At 36.3% G+C, this 19,995-nt stretch overlaps 1 protein-coding gene across 3 annotated transcripts in view; it reads right to left on the bottom strand.

Moving 5' to 3' along the window:
• Lama2 (laminin subunit alpha 2) overlaps positions 1-19,995 on the bottom strand; it is a 597,153-nt gene that overhangs the window by 219,371 nt on the left and 357,787 nt on the right. For 2 of the 3 annotated variants that reach the window (XM_085689745.2, XM_085689747.2), the window contains exons 16-18: positions 18,064-18,177; positions 13,195-13,322; positions 5,755-5,841 (exon numbers count right to left, since the gene is read on the bottom strand). In XM_085689745.2, the coding sequence (XP_085545871.2) occupies positions 5,755-5,841; positions 13,195-13,322; positions 18,064-18,177 (329 nt within the window). Of the gene's footprint in view, positions 1-5,754; positions 5,842-13,194; positions 13,323-18,063; positions 18,178-18,365; positions 18,420-19,995 lie in introns of all 3 variants that reach the window. The other variant, XM_085689751.2, reaches the window with a different exon arrangement.

Genomic DNA, 19,995 nt, shown 5'->3' with positions numbered 1-19,995 from the left:
ATGGTTTGTAAAATTATGAAAGCTTTATATTCAGAGATTAGAAGAATACTGCTACTAATTATTATTGCCAATAATTATTTATTAATTCTGTATTATAGACCATGAAATAGGATTGCAGTATATGAAATTTTTTCACAATTCCTTCTGGGGATTTTTTTTGGAATAAATAAGAAGATAACTTTAAATTTTAACCTGACTTTACCCTATTTGATCTTTGGATATTGTATAGATATCCACATATTATCACACCCCATTTCGCTTCTCTTACAGTTGCCTTTGGCCACTTACACTAATAGTTGTACACCAATAATTATCAAAATCAACAAAAACCTGCTACTTAATTTTTTTTTCTTTCAAAATGTCTTATTGACCTCAGGAGATAAGGAATTATGCAATGAAGTATTAGACATTTTCTTAGCAAATGTAGCAATAAACAAATCCCATATTCTCCCAGGACTTATTATATACATGCAGAAAATATAATTACATAGAATAACTAAACAGGAACCTAACACTTTTATTTCAGTGTATAGATCAGGAACATGTGTGTCTATACATGACAATTAATATACTGCATGATTGAAGAGAGATTATGCTCTCTTCCAAGTACACAGTCACAGGTAAACAACCTCTTAACCTTTTAATCAGTTGGTGTTTACTACTGATGTATGTGTGGTGTACTTGACTTTAAAACGAACTAAAGTGGTTCCATTAGGAATTAAGAAGTCTCCTGTTGGTAGAGAACATCATGCTATAGTTCTAGTATTAATTACAACAATTACTTTTATTCTTTTTGTATCACCTAATTAAATTTAGTAAATATTATAGCCCGGTAAGTTTTCCCTGCCTCCCGGATTTTCTCTTTACCAAAACTAACTACAATGTAAAATCTCTGGCAGAATGAAGATAGTGAAAGACAGTTTCTAGGGTTCTTTGCTAAATATGGGGACATATTGACTTTTCCTTTTCATATTTGTAATTTCTCAAGTCAAATTATAACTGTTTGACAAAAGAACCTTCAAATGTAAATATGACATTAGGCTATATAACAGTTCTGTAGCTGATAGTTTGGGAAGAATATAATTTATTATGAGAGGGGAAATATGAATGAAGGTCAAGTAGAGACCAAGGATAATAGAAAAAAATAAAGCAGGACTGATGTTACCTTTGTCTCCTCTTTGACCTAATTTACCATCCTCAACCTTCTTTTAAAAAATTAAATAGAGAAAGAGAGAAATCAACAGAGCATAGGCCCAAGAAATATACCTGTAAAAATCTTACCACAGAACAACTAGAGATGCATTGAGGGTTAGAATCAAAGTACAGAATCATCAAAGACCTTCTCAGGATGTGGAGATGAATGTCAGTTATAGAACAGGTGCTAGTGACCGGTTCAAAGGTGGGAGGATTGTAATTATCTTACAGAGAGAACTCCGTCCGCAGGGGAGGAGCCTATAGCCTAATGAATTTGCCTGGGCTGTGGTGCTATATTCTCACTACTTGCCATTCAGCTTAATGCTAGGCTGGCTGGCGCTGGTGCCTTTGCCAAGCCTCAAGCAGTGCAGAGGCAGCAGCTCCAGCTGGACACCTGAGCACAGCACCGAGGCTGCCCTGGCAAGGAGCAGTTTGGGGCACAAAATCTGGTGGTACATACAAGAGCCAATCACTCCCTCCTCCGAGTGCACAATCACATGCGAGTAACTTCTAAGAATCGCAGCTGTCACAATTTTGATTGTGACAGAATTATTAAGGAGGAATAAGGGTCTCTCTGCAGCCAAGGCCTAAGGACTGAACACTGAGACTTGGGCAGAAAATGCCTGCAGCCTTGTAATTGAGAGTACTTGAGCCGGATTAAGACCTCTCTGAATTACAGATGATCTAAATGGTTTTTTTGAGGTGAAATAAAAGGAAAGGGGACTCCATTTATAGCTAATGTGACTCTTGTAGTTAAAATTTGGTGAATTGTAAATTTAAAAATTTTAAATAGAAGCTAAACTTAAATTTAATTTAAAATTTAAATTAAAATGTGGTCAGTTTTCAAAATGTTAAGCCTTTGGAGTCAGTTGCCTTCCATGTTTCCAGTGGTTACCTGTAGGTAGCCTTTGGGCGTCTCTCTTTCCAGCTAATGAGTTCTTTGTATTTGCCAGCTGGGGAGGAGAGGGGTTTAAGGACTCCACACTTGTACTGTTTTACCTGTTCCCACAGAATTCTCCTAGGTAACGTGTCATGGTATGTTTCTGTGTCTCTATGTTGTGTGATATGTTATTGAAGCTAGAGAGGCCGAAAGTCACTTGGTACCTGATTAAGTGCCACTGGCAGTTAATTAGCTTTGTGTTCTTTATTTTAATTCTTCTTTATAGTCCAATGTTCACTCAATCTCTTCAAGCCTGTCACAAGACTATTTCTCTACTTTTCTGAATATAGAAAACCTGGAATCTTAATGAAGTATCATGATAAATGTCTTCTCTTCTCAATAGCCTAACTCTATTTCCTCTGTGAAACTCTTCCTCAACAATGAAGCTTCATGAGTGTTTGTAAGCTACAACTAGCCCTTGGCATCTCAAAGAATATCATTCATATTTTGATAATTCATTGTATTTACAATGGACATTCCCTTCTCCAGCTTTGTTGGCCACTTTGCTTGTGTTTTGCATTCCCTCAAATCACGGTTCAAATTCATCCTGTACTATATAATCCCCAGTAAACTAATTTGGCAAGTAAGAAAACAGGAATGCGGGGAATCCTAGACTTGGCTTGTGGTTTCTATTAGCTTTTCACTTCTTGTTAGTCTTGCATAAAACCTCAAAATTGAAATGATTCCTTGGGAGAGAGGAGGAGAGGTGGGAATGAGTTCAAGTCCTGCCCTAGTTAAGGGACTATTGGCATTTGATTGCTACTGGACGAGGAAAGCTGGTTTTCTACAAAGGAGAGACACGTTGTGTATTAACTACATTTAAGAAGTAGTCATCCAAAGCAACTGTACTCTGTGCTTGGGGTTTCTTCTGTTTGCTTGTTCTTATGTGTCCATTTTTTTTCTTTAAAGGTGGGAGGGGTGAAGTTGGGCAAGTACAGACGTTGAAAATGTTCTGGAAATGACTGAGGAAGATGCATGAATATGATTAAATTATATTGGGTAAAATTTCAGGGAATAAACAATGTGCATCACTTAAAAGAAGTCTGAAAGTAACAAATGAAGATACAGACTGTCAGTTCCTAGCGTTAGGCTGAAAGAAGTTGAATGGTTCCTGAAGAGTTATTCCTCTAAGAGTGGGAAGGAAAAGGGAGACAGTTAGTAGAAATACCTAAAGGGAAAGCTAACTGTGAGGACCAGGGGAAGGAAGAGGTCATCTGGAATAGATTTGAATGAATTGTTCAGGACTAGTCAGCCACACTAGGTGTTCATTTTTTGGGAAACACTCATAACCACAGACACTCACCTACCGCACACACATTCACACAAACACCTTGAACGCCATAACTGGTTAGAACTTTAATTCAAGATGGCTTCCACAGGGGATGGGAGAAAAAGCCTAATAGGGTAGCCCATGCATCTTAGTCATCACCACTACCATAGAAGACTGGAGTCTCGGGAAGAAAATGTACTGAGATAGAGAATACAAGTTCTAATCTATGTCTTCCTGACACATTCATATCATAAAATAAAAGCAGGGGATTGAGGCTGCATATACATAGTCAATGCTGAGCCAACCAAGTTGACCGAGTTTCCTCACTGTGCACTAAAGGGAAAGTTAGAACACTTGCCATGTGTATGGATATCTCCTGAACTAAAGTGACGATGGAAGTCCTAACGACAGGAACAGTGACTGGGGAAGACTCCATGTCAGTTGGTTTTTGTCATGTTGTGCATACAGGGTTCACACAAGGCTTTCACAGAATGGTTTGATTACAAGATACACAATGTAACCAATAGCTTTCTAAGCCTGACTTTTGTTATCTTTCCCTTCAATATCTACAAATATATTTCAAAAATATTTCTATTAGTATTTCTGATCCATCTGATGGGTTTTTTTGACTCATAAAAATACTCTGAAATGGCAAATCTCAAGTGTTCAAGGAAAACCTTAACCCAAATTCTGACTACGAAAATATAATATCTCATCACCTCTTGAATAATACTAGTAGATTATTTTTGGATGACGTTTAAATTGGAAATAAGATGTACCATTTGCTACAGAGTGCATGGATTTCACCCTCTTTTGAATCTGATTAATACAGCTTTTAGACAAGGCATCATGCTTTCTGTCAGCTCTTTCTTTTCTTGCTGATTTTCATCATCACTTAGAATTCTCCCGAGAACAAACGTGACTATTCTTACCCAAGAAGGTGGTGAGCTACTTGAGGGCAAAGATGGAGAGGCACATCTGTTTGTAGTCAATATTTTACCTCGTACCTAATATGGTACTTAAAAAATAAATATTTGTTGAATAAAAATGTAACTTGTTAAATTGCAGGTGTCTCAGACACTATCTAATGTCTAGAAAAGACAGTGCACGAAGCAGAGCAATATAAATACATCAGAGACCACGCTTACCCAGATAAGCAGATTTAATAGCCTTGTATGACAAAGCAGCTGTCATTTTCCAGTTACTAAAAAAAGACTGCCTGTAGTGAGCTGGGGGATACTATACGTTGATGTAAATCTGTCTAAGCGATGGCATGTTGTTCTATTAGAATGTCATCTATACACAGGCTTTTCTTTTTTATGAAAAACACAATTAAAGACGTTTGATTTCTCAACAGCAAATACATCCCTCTTATTTCAGGTCTATTCTCCACTTCCTCATTTACAGATGTTGCCACAATCACAAGCAGGACTTACTGCTGCTGGCATGATGTATGTAGACTACTTGCTGCTGGCCAAATTCTCCCTGGGTGAAGGTTTGAACAGGTGATGGCTGCCAAGACGGCAGGAAAAGATGGGCAGAAATAGATCTCCTGATGGATAGCCTTGTTGAAGAGGAGAGAAGGCAAGCCATATTCATGGTCTGGCTTTTTTTCTCTGCCTCACCCATATCCACAGCAATGGTCACCGGGGAGACGACTTTTCAGCATTAAAAACAGGGAGACTGGTGTTCTGTTTGCCTACATCTTTAAGGAACTAACTTGCATCACTTTTAAATTGGGAGTGAATCACACAAGAAATAGTTCTTAAAATATACTTAAGGAAGAAATATGATTATGGAAATTGTCTAAAATAATATCTATGCTCCTGCTGCCCAGACACTCAACAGGAATTAGGATACCAGTTTAAGAATGATTAGAAGAAGATATAAGTCATGATAATAAATTATACTTTGCCTTGTTTCAAATATATTTACAGTAAATTATAGGCCACTTGCTGAACTATGAACTAAGAATTTAAGCCACATTTTAAGGACAAAAAAGCTAATTATGAAAAATAAATGGTGCCAAGCGTAGACAGTAAGATAAATCTTAAAATGACGGCTTTCCACTTGAGCAACACTTTCTTAGAAAACAGTGTAGGTTAATGCTTAACCTTTAAGATTAAAACATTAATCAGATAGCCTTGGAATGAATGGAGATTTATAGACCAATTTTCAGAGAATAAATAAACTATCAAAATAGAATGCATTTGTGGGCAAGTGTGATAAGGAAGTTTATTTTACCCCACTGAGCACAGCAGCTTTTCTGGAGCAGGGGAAGATCTTGCTGGAGACTTTATAACTCCCAAGGTAGAAATCATTGCCACAGGGCAATGTGGTACGTGCTTACCTCTCACAGCGCGGTCCTGTGTACCCAACAGGACATTCATCACAGATCAATCCCAGACTCCGGTCTAAATGGCACGTTGGACTAAAGCTGTGGTGATGTTTGGGAGACAGGAAGAAGCATACGTGAGATCATTAGCAGTGGATCCTCATCTCTCTCTACCTCTGCTGTGACCAAAGGGTACAAGCTGGCCTTTCTCATCTCCCAGGCAGAAATTAGGACCTGGCCAACGGAGGATGAAATGGCATTGCTATTTTGACAGCTACAACTATAGCCAGTGGAGAGCAGTGTCCCTGTGACATGTTATTAACTGACTTTTGACTGCTCTGGCTCTGAGATCACCAAGGACAAAGAGTGGACGCACTGCAGCTGATGAAACTGACTTTCACATCTTTTCTCTCCAAGCGACGCTTCAGAATTTGAAATGGCATGGAGAAATCTGAGAGACGTTTAGACAGCAGTGGAGTCAGCATGGCAGGATGGGTTTCACTGCCTGGGCCAGCTGCCATAGGGCATGCCTCCACGCAGGTTGCTGTGTATGTGCACTCACAGGCATGCGGACACATGGGTGAAATCCTTAGAGAATCTTTCAGCAAATACCTACTGCGTACATTCTGCTTGACTTACAATTCTATAAGTTAAACTGAACCAGCTTTGTTATTTCACATCTCCCAGCATGTTCCAAACTTTACCTGTTTTTAGACACAGCTCCAGTTTGGGGCTGAAGAGACAGAGTGTGACATCGAGTGAGAAAACCAGCACATTATATGACAGCATCAGCCCTTTGCATCCTGTTCAGCATTTGTGCCACTCCTTTGACCTGACAAGAAACACCTCTCCTGCAACATCTGACTCAATGTAACTGTCTTCTGGCTCTCCTACTCAGCCAACCCTCAGCTATTCTGAGTTCTGTGTTACACTGTTTGCTTTAGAAATTTATTTTTATTAGATATATAGAATTATATGTAAGACAATTTTATATTTTTATATTTTATATTTAATAATATAACTAGATATATGGGTGCTATATAATATTTTTGTGATATTCCCTGTACGTAGTTAAATCACATTAAATGAATCTTTTAACACATCTTTCATTTCTTTATGTTAAAATTTTTCAGAGGCCCATGTTTCAGATTTCTGAAATGTATATGTTTTTCTTACTTACAGACCCATTATATAATATCATGTGAGGAACTCTTGGTGCCAATTCATATCTCTTCATCAGCCTTTCACTACTCCACTGCTTCCCATTACTCTTCTAGCCTCTTATAAGAATGATCTCTGTGAGATCAATTGTTCTAGACTCCACATCATTCTACCATTTTAAAGGTAACTGTCCACATTATTCTTACTCTCATTATGTTTTCCCTATAATATTTTCTATTCTATAATACAAAACAATTTAGTAAAGGCTTGCTTGAAAGCCAAATAGTTAAAAAGATCACAATAACTTAAACATGGTGGGCCCTTGTCTCTGTTTCTGATACTTGGCGTGACTCGGGAATATTTTTCCAACTTTGATGTCAATCGGATTTTGACTACCATTTAAAAGTAACCTCCCTCTGGTATAACTCTAAATGGTCCTGCAATGCTTCAACAGTTCTTGTTTCTCTATAGTACCAAGTTATAATGATCCATTAGACCCTCCAGACTATCTATTTCAACTCATTGTAAAGCCAAATGAATCTCTGAGATCAGAGAGAAAGTAGAGCCAAGAAAACCTTGAATTTATAAACATTGCCCATGTGCAGAGGTTCTGATGGATGCTGTGGTAACCTAGCTTGTGGTCTAAGAAAGGAATCTCTTGTTAGAGGAGTGCTCAAAACAAGAGGGTTCACATGTGTGAGGTCTTGGTATATATTAAAACAAACAAATGGAAATCCAATTGACCCCACTTCATGTCTTTGTTATTGCTTGCAAAACTGAAAGAAGGAACTGGATTATGACAACTCACTATTTTGTACATGTGTATTCTTCCAAAGTTGTTATTCTGCAACTGCCTCACCTTTATGGAGAAAGGGACCCCAAGGGGAAGACTGAGTCTGCCAACCTTGTTGGACTATAGTGACTGAATGAAAACCAAGTGAATTATTTTTTAACATTCTAAATCAGTTTACCATAAAGACATGCCAATGTGGCTGACAAGCTCCCGACACCTTAAAACTATTTCTAAAATAAACCTTAAAATTCTTAAAAAAAATACTCCCTTGCTGGTTAAAACTAACAGCAATAAAGTCAACTGAGCTCACTGACAGAGAACAATACTTTTTCAGAAAAATATTAAGCAGTAACAATTTATTCAATAGGACGAGCTCTTACATTTCAGAGTACTTTTATCATAATTGTACTGCATTTTAACAGATTCCTATAGGCTGGCTGAGACAAACTTAATTTTTCTTCCTCAAGGTCATACACTAATTTCCAGGAGAATTTACATGAGATTCATGACTTCAGGGTCTTCATTTGATCCTCTCCTCTCCCTATAACCAGCTGACATTCAAAACTGCTGGTGAGAATGCATGAGTTTAAGCTCCCAGTAATAAAAATGCTCGCTACAGTGTATTCAAATAAAATCACTTCTTAAAATATCCCTCTACGTATACTTTCATATTTGTAAATAATGCTAACTGTTTCTTCTCTAGGGTAATTGTAGTAGCAGTTAGAGAAGAAGGTAACAACCAACAATAAATACAATTACAATGAGACACTAATGCGCATAGTAATGATGCCTTGAGAATGTACTGGCAGAGGAGGCATCTCCAAACTGATTCTGGCCCAAATGTGAAGCTAATTGCTCTGGGACACAAAGAGGGAAAGATCACTGATTTCAAGTGATTCCAATATTATGCCATTCAACTCTAGTTGGCTCACTCTTTACCAATAGAAAAAAAAAAAGTCCTGCTTCCTAGATTTTCCAACCCAGGACACCAAACATTGGGTGAGCCAAGAGCAAACATGAGGGGAAGGGCAAGTTGCTGCTGGGATGGACTGTACAGCCATTCTTGATAGCCAAGCATTCATTATTACATGTATAAAGACTTATTTATAAGTAAGTGTGTGTGTGCATACATAAGCTCATATGTACAATTACAGTACAACATGAATATATATGTAAATCTATTTATGTGTAACTATGAATTTACATGTACAGCTGTAATTAGCTTTGCTATAATTAATGTTAAATTGTCATAGAATATAGAGGAATAGCTTGTCCAAAAATGTTTCCCAATTATTACTACCAATTTTGATAATTCAATGTTACTGTATGTGTGTGTGTGTGTATACATGTGCAGTGTCCATGTGTGTATGTGCTTTGGTATTTATGTATGCACAGGTGTATGGGGCTGCACATGTATGTGTGTGCCGATTCTTGATGGCCTGAAACTGAGGCTGGTTATCTTACTAGATTAATATCTACTTATATATTGAGTGAGGGTCTGTCTCTCTCTAAATCTGGAGTTCAACAATTTTAGCTAGTTTTTCTAGCTAACTTGCTCTTTAGATAACCTATCTCTACTTCCTAATTTCTGAGAATATAGATCTCTGCCATGCTTAGCCAACTTTTATATAGACACAGGGGCTTTAAACTCTTGTCATTGTACTTGTATGGCAAGTATTTTATTGATTGAGCCATTTCCCCAGCCCAGCATAACCTTATGTGTGTGTGATCCCTAAAATCAGCTCTAGAAATGTTACACTGTTTTATTAACATAGCTCTTAGTATTCCTGATACCTACCAAGTAATGTTAAGACAGTAGTACATAGGACTTATCAAGGCCCAACACCCTGTTCACTCTGACTATACCTTCACACACATGAAGTAACTGAGGGAAATTTCAAAAGTCTTCAATGATAGCATCTATTTCTTTTTACAACCTAAGTGTTCAAGCAAAAATATGAGTGGATTTTTGCCTTTAAACTATTAGCTGTGTAACCAAAAGTTAATGAATATAAATTGAAATATTGATACTTTCTCTGGAAGGAAATTTCATTGCTTTAGTTAGTATCTATAGCTAAAATATATGCATCACTAAGATGAAAAGAACAGTGCACATTCTAAATTGCTGTTGAAGGTGATCTATATTTATAATTTAAATATTATATGCTCATCTGTATCCATATATTCTAATAATCATACCAATCTGTTTTTATCTCCCTCACATTTGATTTATTTAGCAATATTATCTAAGAAATTTGGTGCCAAAATGCCTGTGATTTCTAAGATTTATGACCAGGGATTAAGAGATAAATCACTAAGATAAAACTATCACTAGGGCTGCACTTCAGACGGAGGTTGCAGCAACCTTTAGCTCTTTTTGATTATTTCTGAATAACCTGTTGAAATTCAAATCTCATCTTATAAATTAAATGTGAATATTCAATTACACCTCCAAGCACCTGCTCAGATCACAACAGTAAAGTTTTTCTTGAGGTTTTTTAAATCATCATACATAAAGAAGCTTTCCTTCATCAAGTGCCTACACCTACGGAATCGCTTTGTCGAAAATATTTAGGTCATTAGATAAAGATAATCTTTCCCCAACATGGATGTGCACCTAAACTGTAATTATTTTGTAAATTGTTTTAAATTTTAAAAGAATATATAAATTAAAAAACTTCTATGATTTATAAACTATGTCGAGTATTAGTAATTCTTATTTTTCTCCTTACAAAAATACCACGATTAAATCAGTAGTTTAAAATAGGCAGCCTCTCTCTCTCCACAAATTTTCTATTAGAAATAAAATTATTATTTTACAAATAAATATTTAGTTTAATAAATTATCTTAAAATTTATTCAATTCTACATTTATTATTGATGTTAATATATTATAATTATTTTATTATGTATTATACATTTATTGTATTTATTATATTATATTTATTATTTTATTTTTTAGAAAACATGATCAGCCTAATTAAACCAAACTAGAATGTGTTTGCTTTAGGAAATACAGTTATTAGATACTGAGATTTCAATCCCTTTGGCAGCATGAGTGGATTTTTAATGTCTGCTGAGTGAGTTTTACCCGGAAGAAACAATTAGAAGCCATTATAAAAACGAACACACAGAGAACATGAAGGGATCATGGGTCATGAATGCCAGTAAACAGCAAGCAACTTCTCTTCCGAATGACTCTTATGCACAAAATTGTTCAGACTTGAGAGGAAATCCATAATGTTTATCCATTCAAATATTTCTATCTTGTAAAGTATACTGGGCTAAGGTTCACAAGACAAAATGAATGACCAGTGTTGCTGAACTGAGAGCCATACAAATCCTGACAATCTTTGGGCTTAGGAGATGTAAGAAAAACTCAGGTGCCACCTGCCTGATTTTGTTAGTAAAGACTGATGTGGAATAATTATTTTTATGTATAGGTAGATGGCTTAGACAATACATTCAGCCACAGTGAACATGTAGTGAACCTTTAAAATGTGCAGCTGACAGTGTCACATATGTCCACAAAGGCCTACTACATGCAGTACGGGCCTGAGTAGCCATTACTTAGGGTGCAATTTCCTTTACAGTCTTTGCTTTCCAGTTTCCTTCTGACTTTTCTCTGACACCTTTAGTGATTAAAGGTTCTTCAGTTCTGTACCACTCTTGATTCACTCTCCCTGAACTCTAGAAATGCATGATCATTAAAATACATTAAACCAGTACGTCCTTTCTTTTCAGTGTTTCTCTATGGAACCTAACTTACCAGGCAGATCAATGAGTTGTTTTTATTGTTCTCACTTAAAATATAGATTTTACTTTCTTAAAAAGTTCTTTAACATGTACTGTCGAGGACTGGAAATAGTAGGGACATTAAGTGACTTCAAATTCCAATGGGATAACTGAGATTATGACTCTGAACAGTTTACTTTAAATCAGTTCTCTGTTCCCTATATCATACACTATTTTAAGTGCTCAACATGGTTTAATTGTGCAATTCACACACAGCTCCACAAGAGGGTCAAGTCGGTGAGCTGAGTGGCATTTTGGTAACCTGCTCAAAGTTTTACATCTTGAGGTATGCAGTTAGAAGGAAGCCAAAGAATTCTGGCTTTAGATGTGACATAAAAATGCCATCTTTTCAGAAACTTCATGTATTCATTTATAAAATGAAAGCAATACTACCTACCTTACAGGGTTATACTTTAAGATGGAACACCGAAATACAGAGATTGGATCTACGTCTTGCTCTGATAGTCTGCCTTCACTACACAGTAGCTTGCCCTCTCTTGTCAACAGCAAATTCTGAAAAGTGTGCTTGGAGAGGAGGGGGAAGATCCCACCAATGTGAATAGCAGGAACCACAGTTCCCCAGAGGACTTAAAGAATGGCAGAATTCTCTTCAGAGTTTTCACTTGGAATATTATTCAATATATCTAACAGATGACCACACAGAACAGGGTCTTCTTGGTTAAGGCTTTAGAGTGTGCCCTATTGATCAAATTCTCATGATAAAAGGCTGCAGTTGACAGCTCTCCCTGAAGAGAATTTACAATTTCTGGTCCGTGGTATTCTGACAGTTATGGGAAAGAGCTGAAGGAATACGCTACAGCAAGAGTTTTATTAAGCATCAAATTTGCCTTTAAGAGGAATTTCAAAAATCGAAAAAGGAATTCATTTTATTTGAATTTAATTACAAATAGGATTGTAGCTCAATGGTCTTGCATGTGGTCCATCAGCATGCTCAAGGTCCTGGGTTGAATTTGCTGCGTCAGAAATGACAACCATAAAGAAATAAAATGACACTTATCTACAAATATTCATTATGACAATTATTAATTTATTTGCAGTGTGGTGTACAGCATAGCAGTATTTTGTTTTTGTCATTGTGGCTGTTTTAGGACCTGTTCATTTAGACCTGTCTGTGTTTTGGGAATGTGCCCTTCAAGCAAGTGAAATATAGTAGTCGCATAAAGAGACTAAGCAAAGCTGCATATTGTCTCTTTCTTTCTAAAATGTCTGCTCCAATAGATCATTTATATAGGTGAATAAATGAGAAAAATGGATAGAAATTAAATAAAGTTTATAATATACATTTTCAAAATCTATATTGTTTATGCAGGATAATACAGCAATCATCCATAGTTCAATACTCATTTAGGACACAATGATGCCATGGATCAAGTGTACTAAACTATCTGTAACATAAAGATATATTACAGGAAATGATTATTTATGAGGAGTATATATCTGTACAAAGTACAAAATTCTTTTGTTTGGAATTAATTTCAAAATTTCATGTGAGTTTTGTCTAAGTTCTAAATCAAATCTAGAGCCCAAATAGCAAAATCCTTTGAGATGGTCACAATTCAAATTACTTCCCATTTCAGCACTTTCGTCACCGCCTTGAGAAAGTTACAAACGTATCTTTCTGATATCAAACGTGCACCCGTAGAAGTGGAAATGAAGCTCTGAAGTGAGGTCAACCTGGTACTTACTTATTTGATGGGATGTTGAGTGGACAGGCACAGGGCTGACAATCTTCAGAGGTCCCTCGAGTGGGATCACCATAGAAACCAGGAAGACATTCATTGCAATAGGGACCACCTGTGTGGTCCTTACAGTTCTGAGGAAGAAGTGACACCAGTTCATTACTTTGGTTTGAAGCATAACCACGGTACCAAAAATAGTTCTCCAAATTTATTAGTGTGTTCCCATCTGGGAGAATAATTTCACACGTTAAATGTTCAACTTTACAGCACAAAAAAGCACAGAAAGTTAATTTAACACCTATTTAATATTCAGCTTATAACTGAATATTATATAACACACTAGTTTTGGTGTAACATACTTAAAATAAAACAATGGCCAAAATTCGTTAAGAAAATTTTCATTATGAAAATTTTACATCCTATTTTTATTTTTATCAGGTTATGTGTGTGTGTGTGTGTGTGTGTGTGATTGTATTTAGACATAAAGCCCTAATGACATTAAAAATCTTAATAGGAACTGTAGTTTATTATGTAAATCCTTTGGGATTTACTTTCTCAGCTCAGACAATAATTTGGATTTAGTGGACTCTAATGGATTGGACAATGCATTCACATATTATATCTGTGAGACCACTACTTGTCCCGTAATTGAATGTTAAAAAAAAAACAAAACAACAAGATCAGTCCCCTTGTATCAGTGGGTGATCGGACCCCTCGCGGTCCTGATTTCCTTTTTCTTGTTCTTCCTCCTTCTGCTCCTCATTTGGACCTTGGGGGGCTCAGTCCAGTGCTCCAGTGTGGGTCTCCGTCTGTATTGCTATCCATCGTCGGATGAAGGTTCCCTCTGGTCTTGCCTTCTTTGCTCACATTCTCTTTCCTTCTGCTTCTCGTTTGGACCTAGGGAGTTAAGTCCAGTGTTCCAATGTGGGTCTCTATCTCTATCTCCATCCATCGCAAGAGTTCACCAAGGCCAGTTGGACTGGGACTGAACGAGCACGTGATCCAACCAGATTGTCTGAATGTGGCCAGATTCTCTGAATGTGGCTGGCCCGGAGCCTTTCTGAAAAGCATTGACAATGACACTGGGACTTGTTTCCTCTGCATATACTGGATTTTTGGGATCCAGTCTGTTTGGATGCTCACCTTCCTAGACCTGGAGGGAGGGGGGAGGAACTTGAACTTCCCACAGGGTTGGAAGCCCTGACTGCTCTTAGGGATGGAGAGGGAGGAGGAGGGGGAATGGGGGGAGTGGGAGGGTGTTGGGACGAGGGGCAGAAATGGAAACTTTTATAATTTAATAAATTTCAGACAGTTGAAAAAAAATTTATAAAATAAAAAAACAAGAAACTTTAAACATACAACAGTGCACAATTAAACTATAAAGCATGTAAACTATTGCCTTAATAAATAAAAAAAAAATTAGAAATACATGCACTTGCCATTTGTTTTGAGAAACATGTCTTTCCCAAAATACACAATAATTTACTTCTTGATTTTTTTCATATTAACTCAATTGTCTTCCTTGGGTTTTCTGCATTTGTAAAAGTCACCAAGTTTGAGATTCAGGTGAAGAATTCAGTTGCCAGTACAGAATTGTCCCAGAGGCTTCCAAACATTTATCATGATTAGTCTCGAGTGATAAAATATCAAAATGTACTCATTACTAATGACATATATTTCAGTTTAATAAGGATATACAATTAATAATTTTCCTGCATACTGATACAGAGCTCCTAGAACTCAGGGGTATTTTAGGATTAGTAGAGAAATTCTCTGAGAGAAGGAGCTAAAATACAAATTAACTGTAAACCGGGAGTATAAAGTTATTAACCTGCATGACCACTGGAATAGACTAAGTTAATGAAACTATGAATATTATTTATTTTGATGTTTTAAAATAAGAGTGATTTCAATTATATTTAGTAAATGAACTCAACAGAAGCATAGGTATTAATAAGTAAAGATACAATTCTGTGAACAACCTATTAAAATTCCTTGGAGAGGTCAGGCTTGTTTGTTGAAAGATATCCAAAATATAATCTATTAATTTAACGTTGAACTTCCTATTCAATTCTGTGAAGTAAAGGAGCTGAAGTTCAATGACTGTGAATAAGAGGTATTTTTAAACAATAACTGTTATATTTAAAAATGGGCTTGTCTTTATTTAAATTTCTTTCTCAATTTTTTAGCAATCATTTTTAAAGAAATCACAAATGTTACTCTTGCTGTTAACAATTATCACAAGATATCTAAGGAAAATGGGTCCATTTACAGAAAATAGTTTTTCCTTTTATAGGGTCTTCCTGTCACTTTCTTTCACTTTTCAAATTTACTGTAAGTCACATTTTTTCTTAAATCTAAGAAATTACTTATTATTTTCATATTTCAAGTTGACATGATAAAAATTAGATCTATAAAATCTTTTGATTACACAGCAACCAGGCCAAAATTAGAATTTCTGAAATTCAACTAAAATCTTGAAAATTTGCATGTTTTTAACTACAGATCTGAATGAGAAATAAATGCAGTTGTTGTATATACTTTCTACTTTTACTTTTAATTAAATAGAAACAAATTTTCTTACAATTTAAGTATGTTTATAATCAAAACTGAGACAGCACCAGGCAACCACAATAATGGAAATCAAAACTAGGAAAGATAGATTTTTTTCTACTCTATCTTTGAACAATGAACTGGTTATTTTCATAGGTAGCTGGCTATCAAAGTGACTTTCAACAATGCTTGCAATTCATATCATGAAAATACTGAGAACCACACTGCCTTCCTAGGTGGCTTGAAATACTCTCTGGACTTCTCCAATGCACATAAGTTTAGATAACCTTGTCATGCAGATAAACTGCACAGCAGAAACCCAGAATTTGTTCTGAATCCAAAAGTGCTCATTTGTAATCAGGTTTCAAAGGGTAGTTACACCAAAACACTTTAAAAAAAATAAATTCCAGGTTCTGGCTATTACAAAAAAAAAATGCTGCTATCAACATAGTTGAACAAGTGCCTTTGTAGTATGATTGAGAATCTTTTGGGTATATGCCCAGGAGTGGTATTACTGGATTCTGAGGCAGGTTGATTCCCAATTTTCTGAGAAACTGTCATACTGATTTCCAAAGTAGTTGTACAAGTTTGCATTCCCACCAGCAATGGATGAGTGTTCCCTTTACTTCACATTTTCTCCTGCATAAGTTATCATTGGTGGTTTTGACTGGTCAATAAGAATTCCTCTCACGCACAATGCCTGCCCAGTTCCCACATCCTAATATCATTGTCTGCGTAGATGATGTCACAACTAATCCATTCAGATGGGATTCCAGCACAGAGTTATCAGCACCAATACTGAGACGTGGCACCTGACTGTCTCCAGAAGAATCCACAGGAATATCTGCTCACTCGGGAAACCCACAAGATCCTTCCATCATAGGAAGGATGACTTCTCTCTTTTTGGCTATCAAACTGTCAATAACCTGGTGGGCCCTGCCTACCAATTAATTCTCCATTCCTGTTCTCACCACTCTACTGAAAGAAACTATTTTGTTCAGAAATAAATGGTCCCTAATCTACAAAGCCTCATATCATCAAATGCACTAACTTCAGGATTTGATTTAATCCTAATGAACTCAACTTCATAGAATAACTTAGGGGACATTATGAGGTTGGTATTGCAGCATATTTATTTTTGTCCTTTCAGGGTAAGTAAAACAAATTAATGTTAGTTTGGAATTGGATATATTCTACTGCATACTAATAAACTGTTTAAAGGTAGTTCAGTATTTCCCCCTGAGTCACTTTAAAAGGCTGTAGTATAATTAAAATGGAAATCACTCTGCCTTTTTATTTGTAAAATCGCCATTTGAAAAATCTATGGATCCACAAATGAGGGCTATCATGTTTTATGCTGCTCTGCAATTGAACAAAAATCTTTTGCATAGAAAACAGAAAGTGCACCATAAACTGAAATGTTAAATTATTTTGGAATAAAAGCCCTGATTTTTCACTTTGGAATTTTCCTAGTAACATTTAAGTACAGGAGAAAGCAGAGAAATGAACAAGAGAAATACATTATACAAATTAGAGACAACAGAGTCTCCCTTAAATTCTGCAGAGAGATAGAATATGATGATACCCTCTCAAATTCGCACCACCTCAAATTGTGTTTCATGAGACTAATGGTACAAGAGTTCTTTCAAGCTTCATGCCAGGGTAGACAATATAAAACTAACATGCCCTCGAGTTCCGCTGAGTGTCTCTTCAGAACTCTCCAGGCCTCCAACTACTTAGCAGCAGCATAGACAGTGCTCTGCACTTGGGTTAAAAGTACAGAGCCAATCGTAGAAGGAACAGTTCCACTAAAGATGCATCATGTATGTTTAGCATGTTAAATGAGATACACAATATTCTAATTGATCTCAAAGCTCAAATATATATATATATATATATATATATATATATATATATATATATATAACAATTTCTAATTTTCTGAGTGAAAGAAATGTCTAAAGTATACAAAAGTGAATTATTTTTATTATGATGGTTGTGTTTTATATTTTTCCCATATTATGGGGATATAAATAATTTTATGTTTTAAAATAGTCCACTTTTGGTAGATTTATAGAAGGGAGAGAAACCATATGTATTCATAGTAGATGTGTATTCTAGTCCTTAGTTACACTTTATAATGATATATTTGACCCTAATTCAGTTTTTCGACACAGATGAAAAGCACTTTCTCATGGTAGCTAGGCAGGTCACATACGAAAGAGCATTCTTAGCCTCAATTCTGTTCTGGAAAAAGATGTTCCAGGGTTTGTTGAACAGATTTTAGCCTTGTCAGTCAACATCCTCAAGAGAAGCACTTACCAGGCACTCTGCTGTGACGTCATCACAGGAGTCTGCATGACCAAAACACTGGCATGGTTCACAGATGCCACCAAAAACAGTGCCGTTAACTCTTCGGTGCCTAGGCCAACAGGACTGGAGAAAAGAGATGTGGCTTTAGAGACTTTTCAGCATTTTAAAAAGAGAAAAGTAGTTCCCTTTTTCCTGATAATAGAAAATAACCCAGGTAGCAAACTCAGCAAATGTGCTTGTCACAAAAGCAGAGCCATTATTGGAACATTACTACTCTGCTATTACTCCTGACACTGGGGTTTCGTACTGACCTTACTGTTATTGGCAGGTATGAGATTAGAGGAAGCATAAGCTTGGTGTCTCTTCTGAAATGGTAAAATAAAGCAGAGATATAAAGAATTGAAATGTGACAGTCCCACAGCAAAAGGTATAGACAAGAAAAACAGAAGGAAAGGCACTGAGAAAGGCAGCATCACAAAAGGATCTTGCAGAATCTTAGGCTAAAGGAGCACACAATATCATCACAGATTGATTCTCTGCATGGACTACCTTTCCCCACATACCGACTGCCCCTAACGCTCCCTTCCAGAGAATCTTCAGAGTCATGTGGAAGACATGCCCAAGGTTTCCCATCTTTCATTTCAAAACACACCCTGTGACTGGTACACATTCATAATTTATATATCTTATCTTCAATTTCCTCTGTCCTTTATGCTTTCTCAAATTTATATAAAATAGGTTGTTGTTTATTTGGCATATGTTGCCTTGTTGGTATATTTATGTTCTTTGACTATAAGCATGCTTGTATTTCACCACTGACAATTTTTAAATGTGGAGCAAAATTATTTGAAAACCAGAAAACCAATGACAGTGGGATATTTGCATGCCAGGTTACCGCCCGGTCAGGTAACCTCACATTTATTTTCACCATTCATGACATTCCCTTTCTGTGTGGACTTTCACAGACAAGATGAGATGTAGAAAAGAAATGTGCAAATATTTATGCCCTCTGGAAGTTTATGATACCCTCAGGTTGCAGTTGCTTCTTGCGAGTTATTTACTATGTTTCTGGATGGTTAAATATACCATCATATGTCAGAAAAGGTCTCTTTTCTAGGTGGGAATGGAAACGACAGAGAACCACTGAAGTAATAAACTGCACAGAACCATGCTGTGCAGTGTGGGAAATGATCCTTTTGCCTCAGGATGTGAGACTTCCATTTGAGCAACAATAACAAACACATGAAAAAGATATACTAATATTTCCTATCCGAGAAGAAAATAAAGTGCACTTTCCTCTTAATTTGAGCAGTACAAAGACAATGGTTCTAAGATCATGTCTCCTTCCAGTATGTTTTTCTCCATTCCAGTATAGGTAATTCCTTCTCTAACATATACTTTTCAAAACCAGTTAGAATCTACAGTCTAGATGGGGGAAGACATAAGGGTGTTGACAATACAAACAGAAGTGATTTATTGTTGTCAAGGTGGATTCTGATGGTATTTTCTTTAATACATACTTTAAAAAATAATTTTAAAATGTTCTTGCATCAGTCTTTCTTTAAGCTTTCCAGTTTCATATACTTTGCAGTGGTTTGAATGAAAATGATTTCCATAGCTCATAAGTTTAAGTATTTGGTCTCCATTTTGTAGAACTATGTAGGAAGGATTAGGAGGAGTGGTTACACCCAGGGAAGTATGTTTCTGGGGACAGTGGGCCCTGATGCTTCAAAAGACCATATGTCATTAACAGTGTGTCCTCTGTCTCCTGCCTGCAGATCAAGATGTGAATTCTGAGATGTTCCTGCCACCATGCCTTTGCTCTTCCATCATGGTCTCCAAACCTCCGGAGCAGTTAGCACAATTGAATGCTTTCTTCTATAAGTCATTTTGGTCATAGTGGGTTATTTTCACAGCAATAGAAAATTAATTTACAAATCT

The sequence above is a fragment of the Myodes glareolus genome, chromosome 1, assembly GCF_982192425.1.
Source record: "Myodes glareolus chromosome 1, mMyoGla1.1, whole genome shotgun sequence".
Lineage (NCBI taxonomy): Eukaryota > Metazoa > Chordata > Mammalia > Rodentia > Cricetidae > Myodes > Myodes glareolus.
This window is presented reverse-complemented; position numbering and strand designations above follow the sequence as displayed.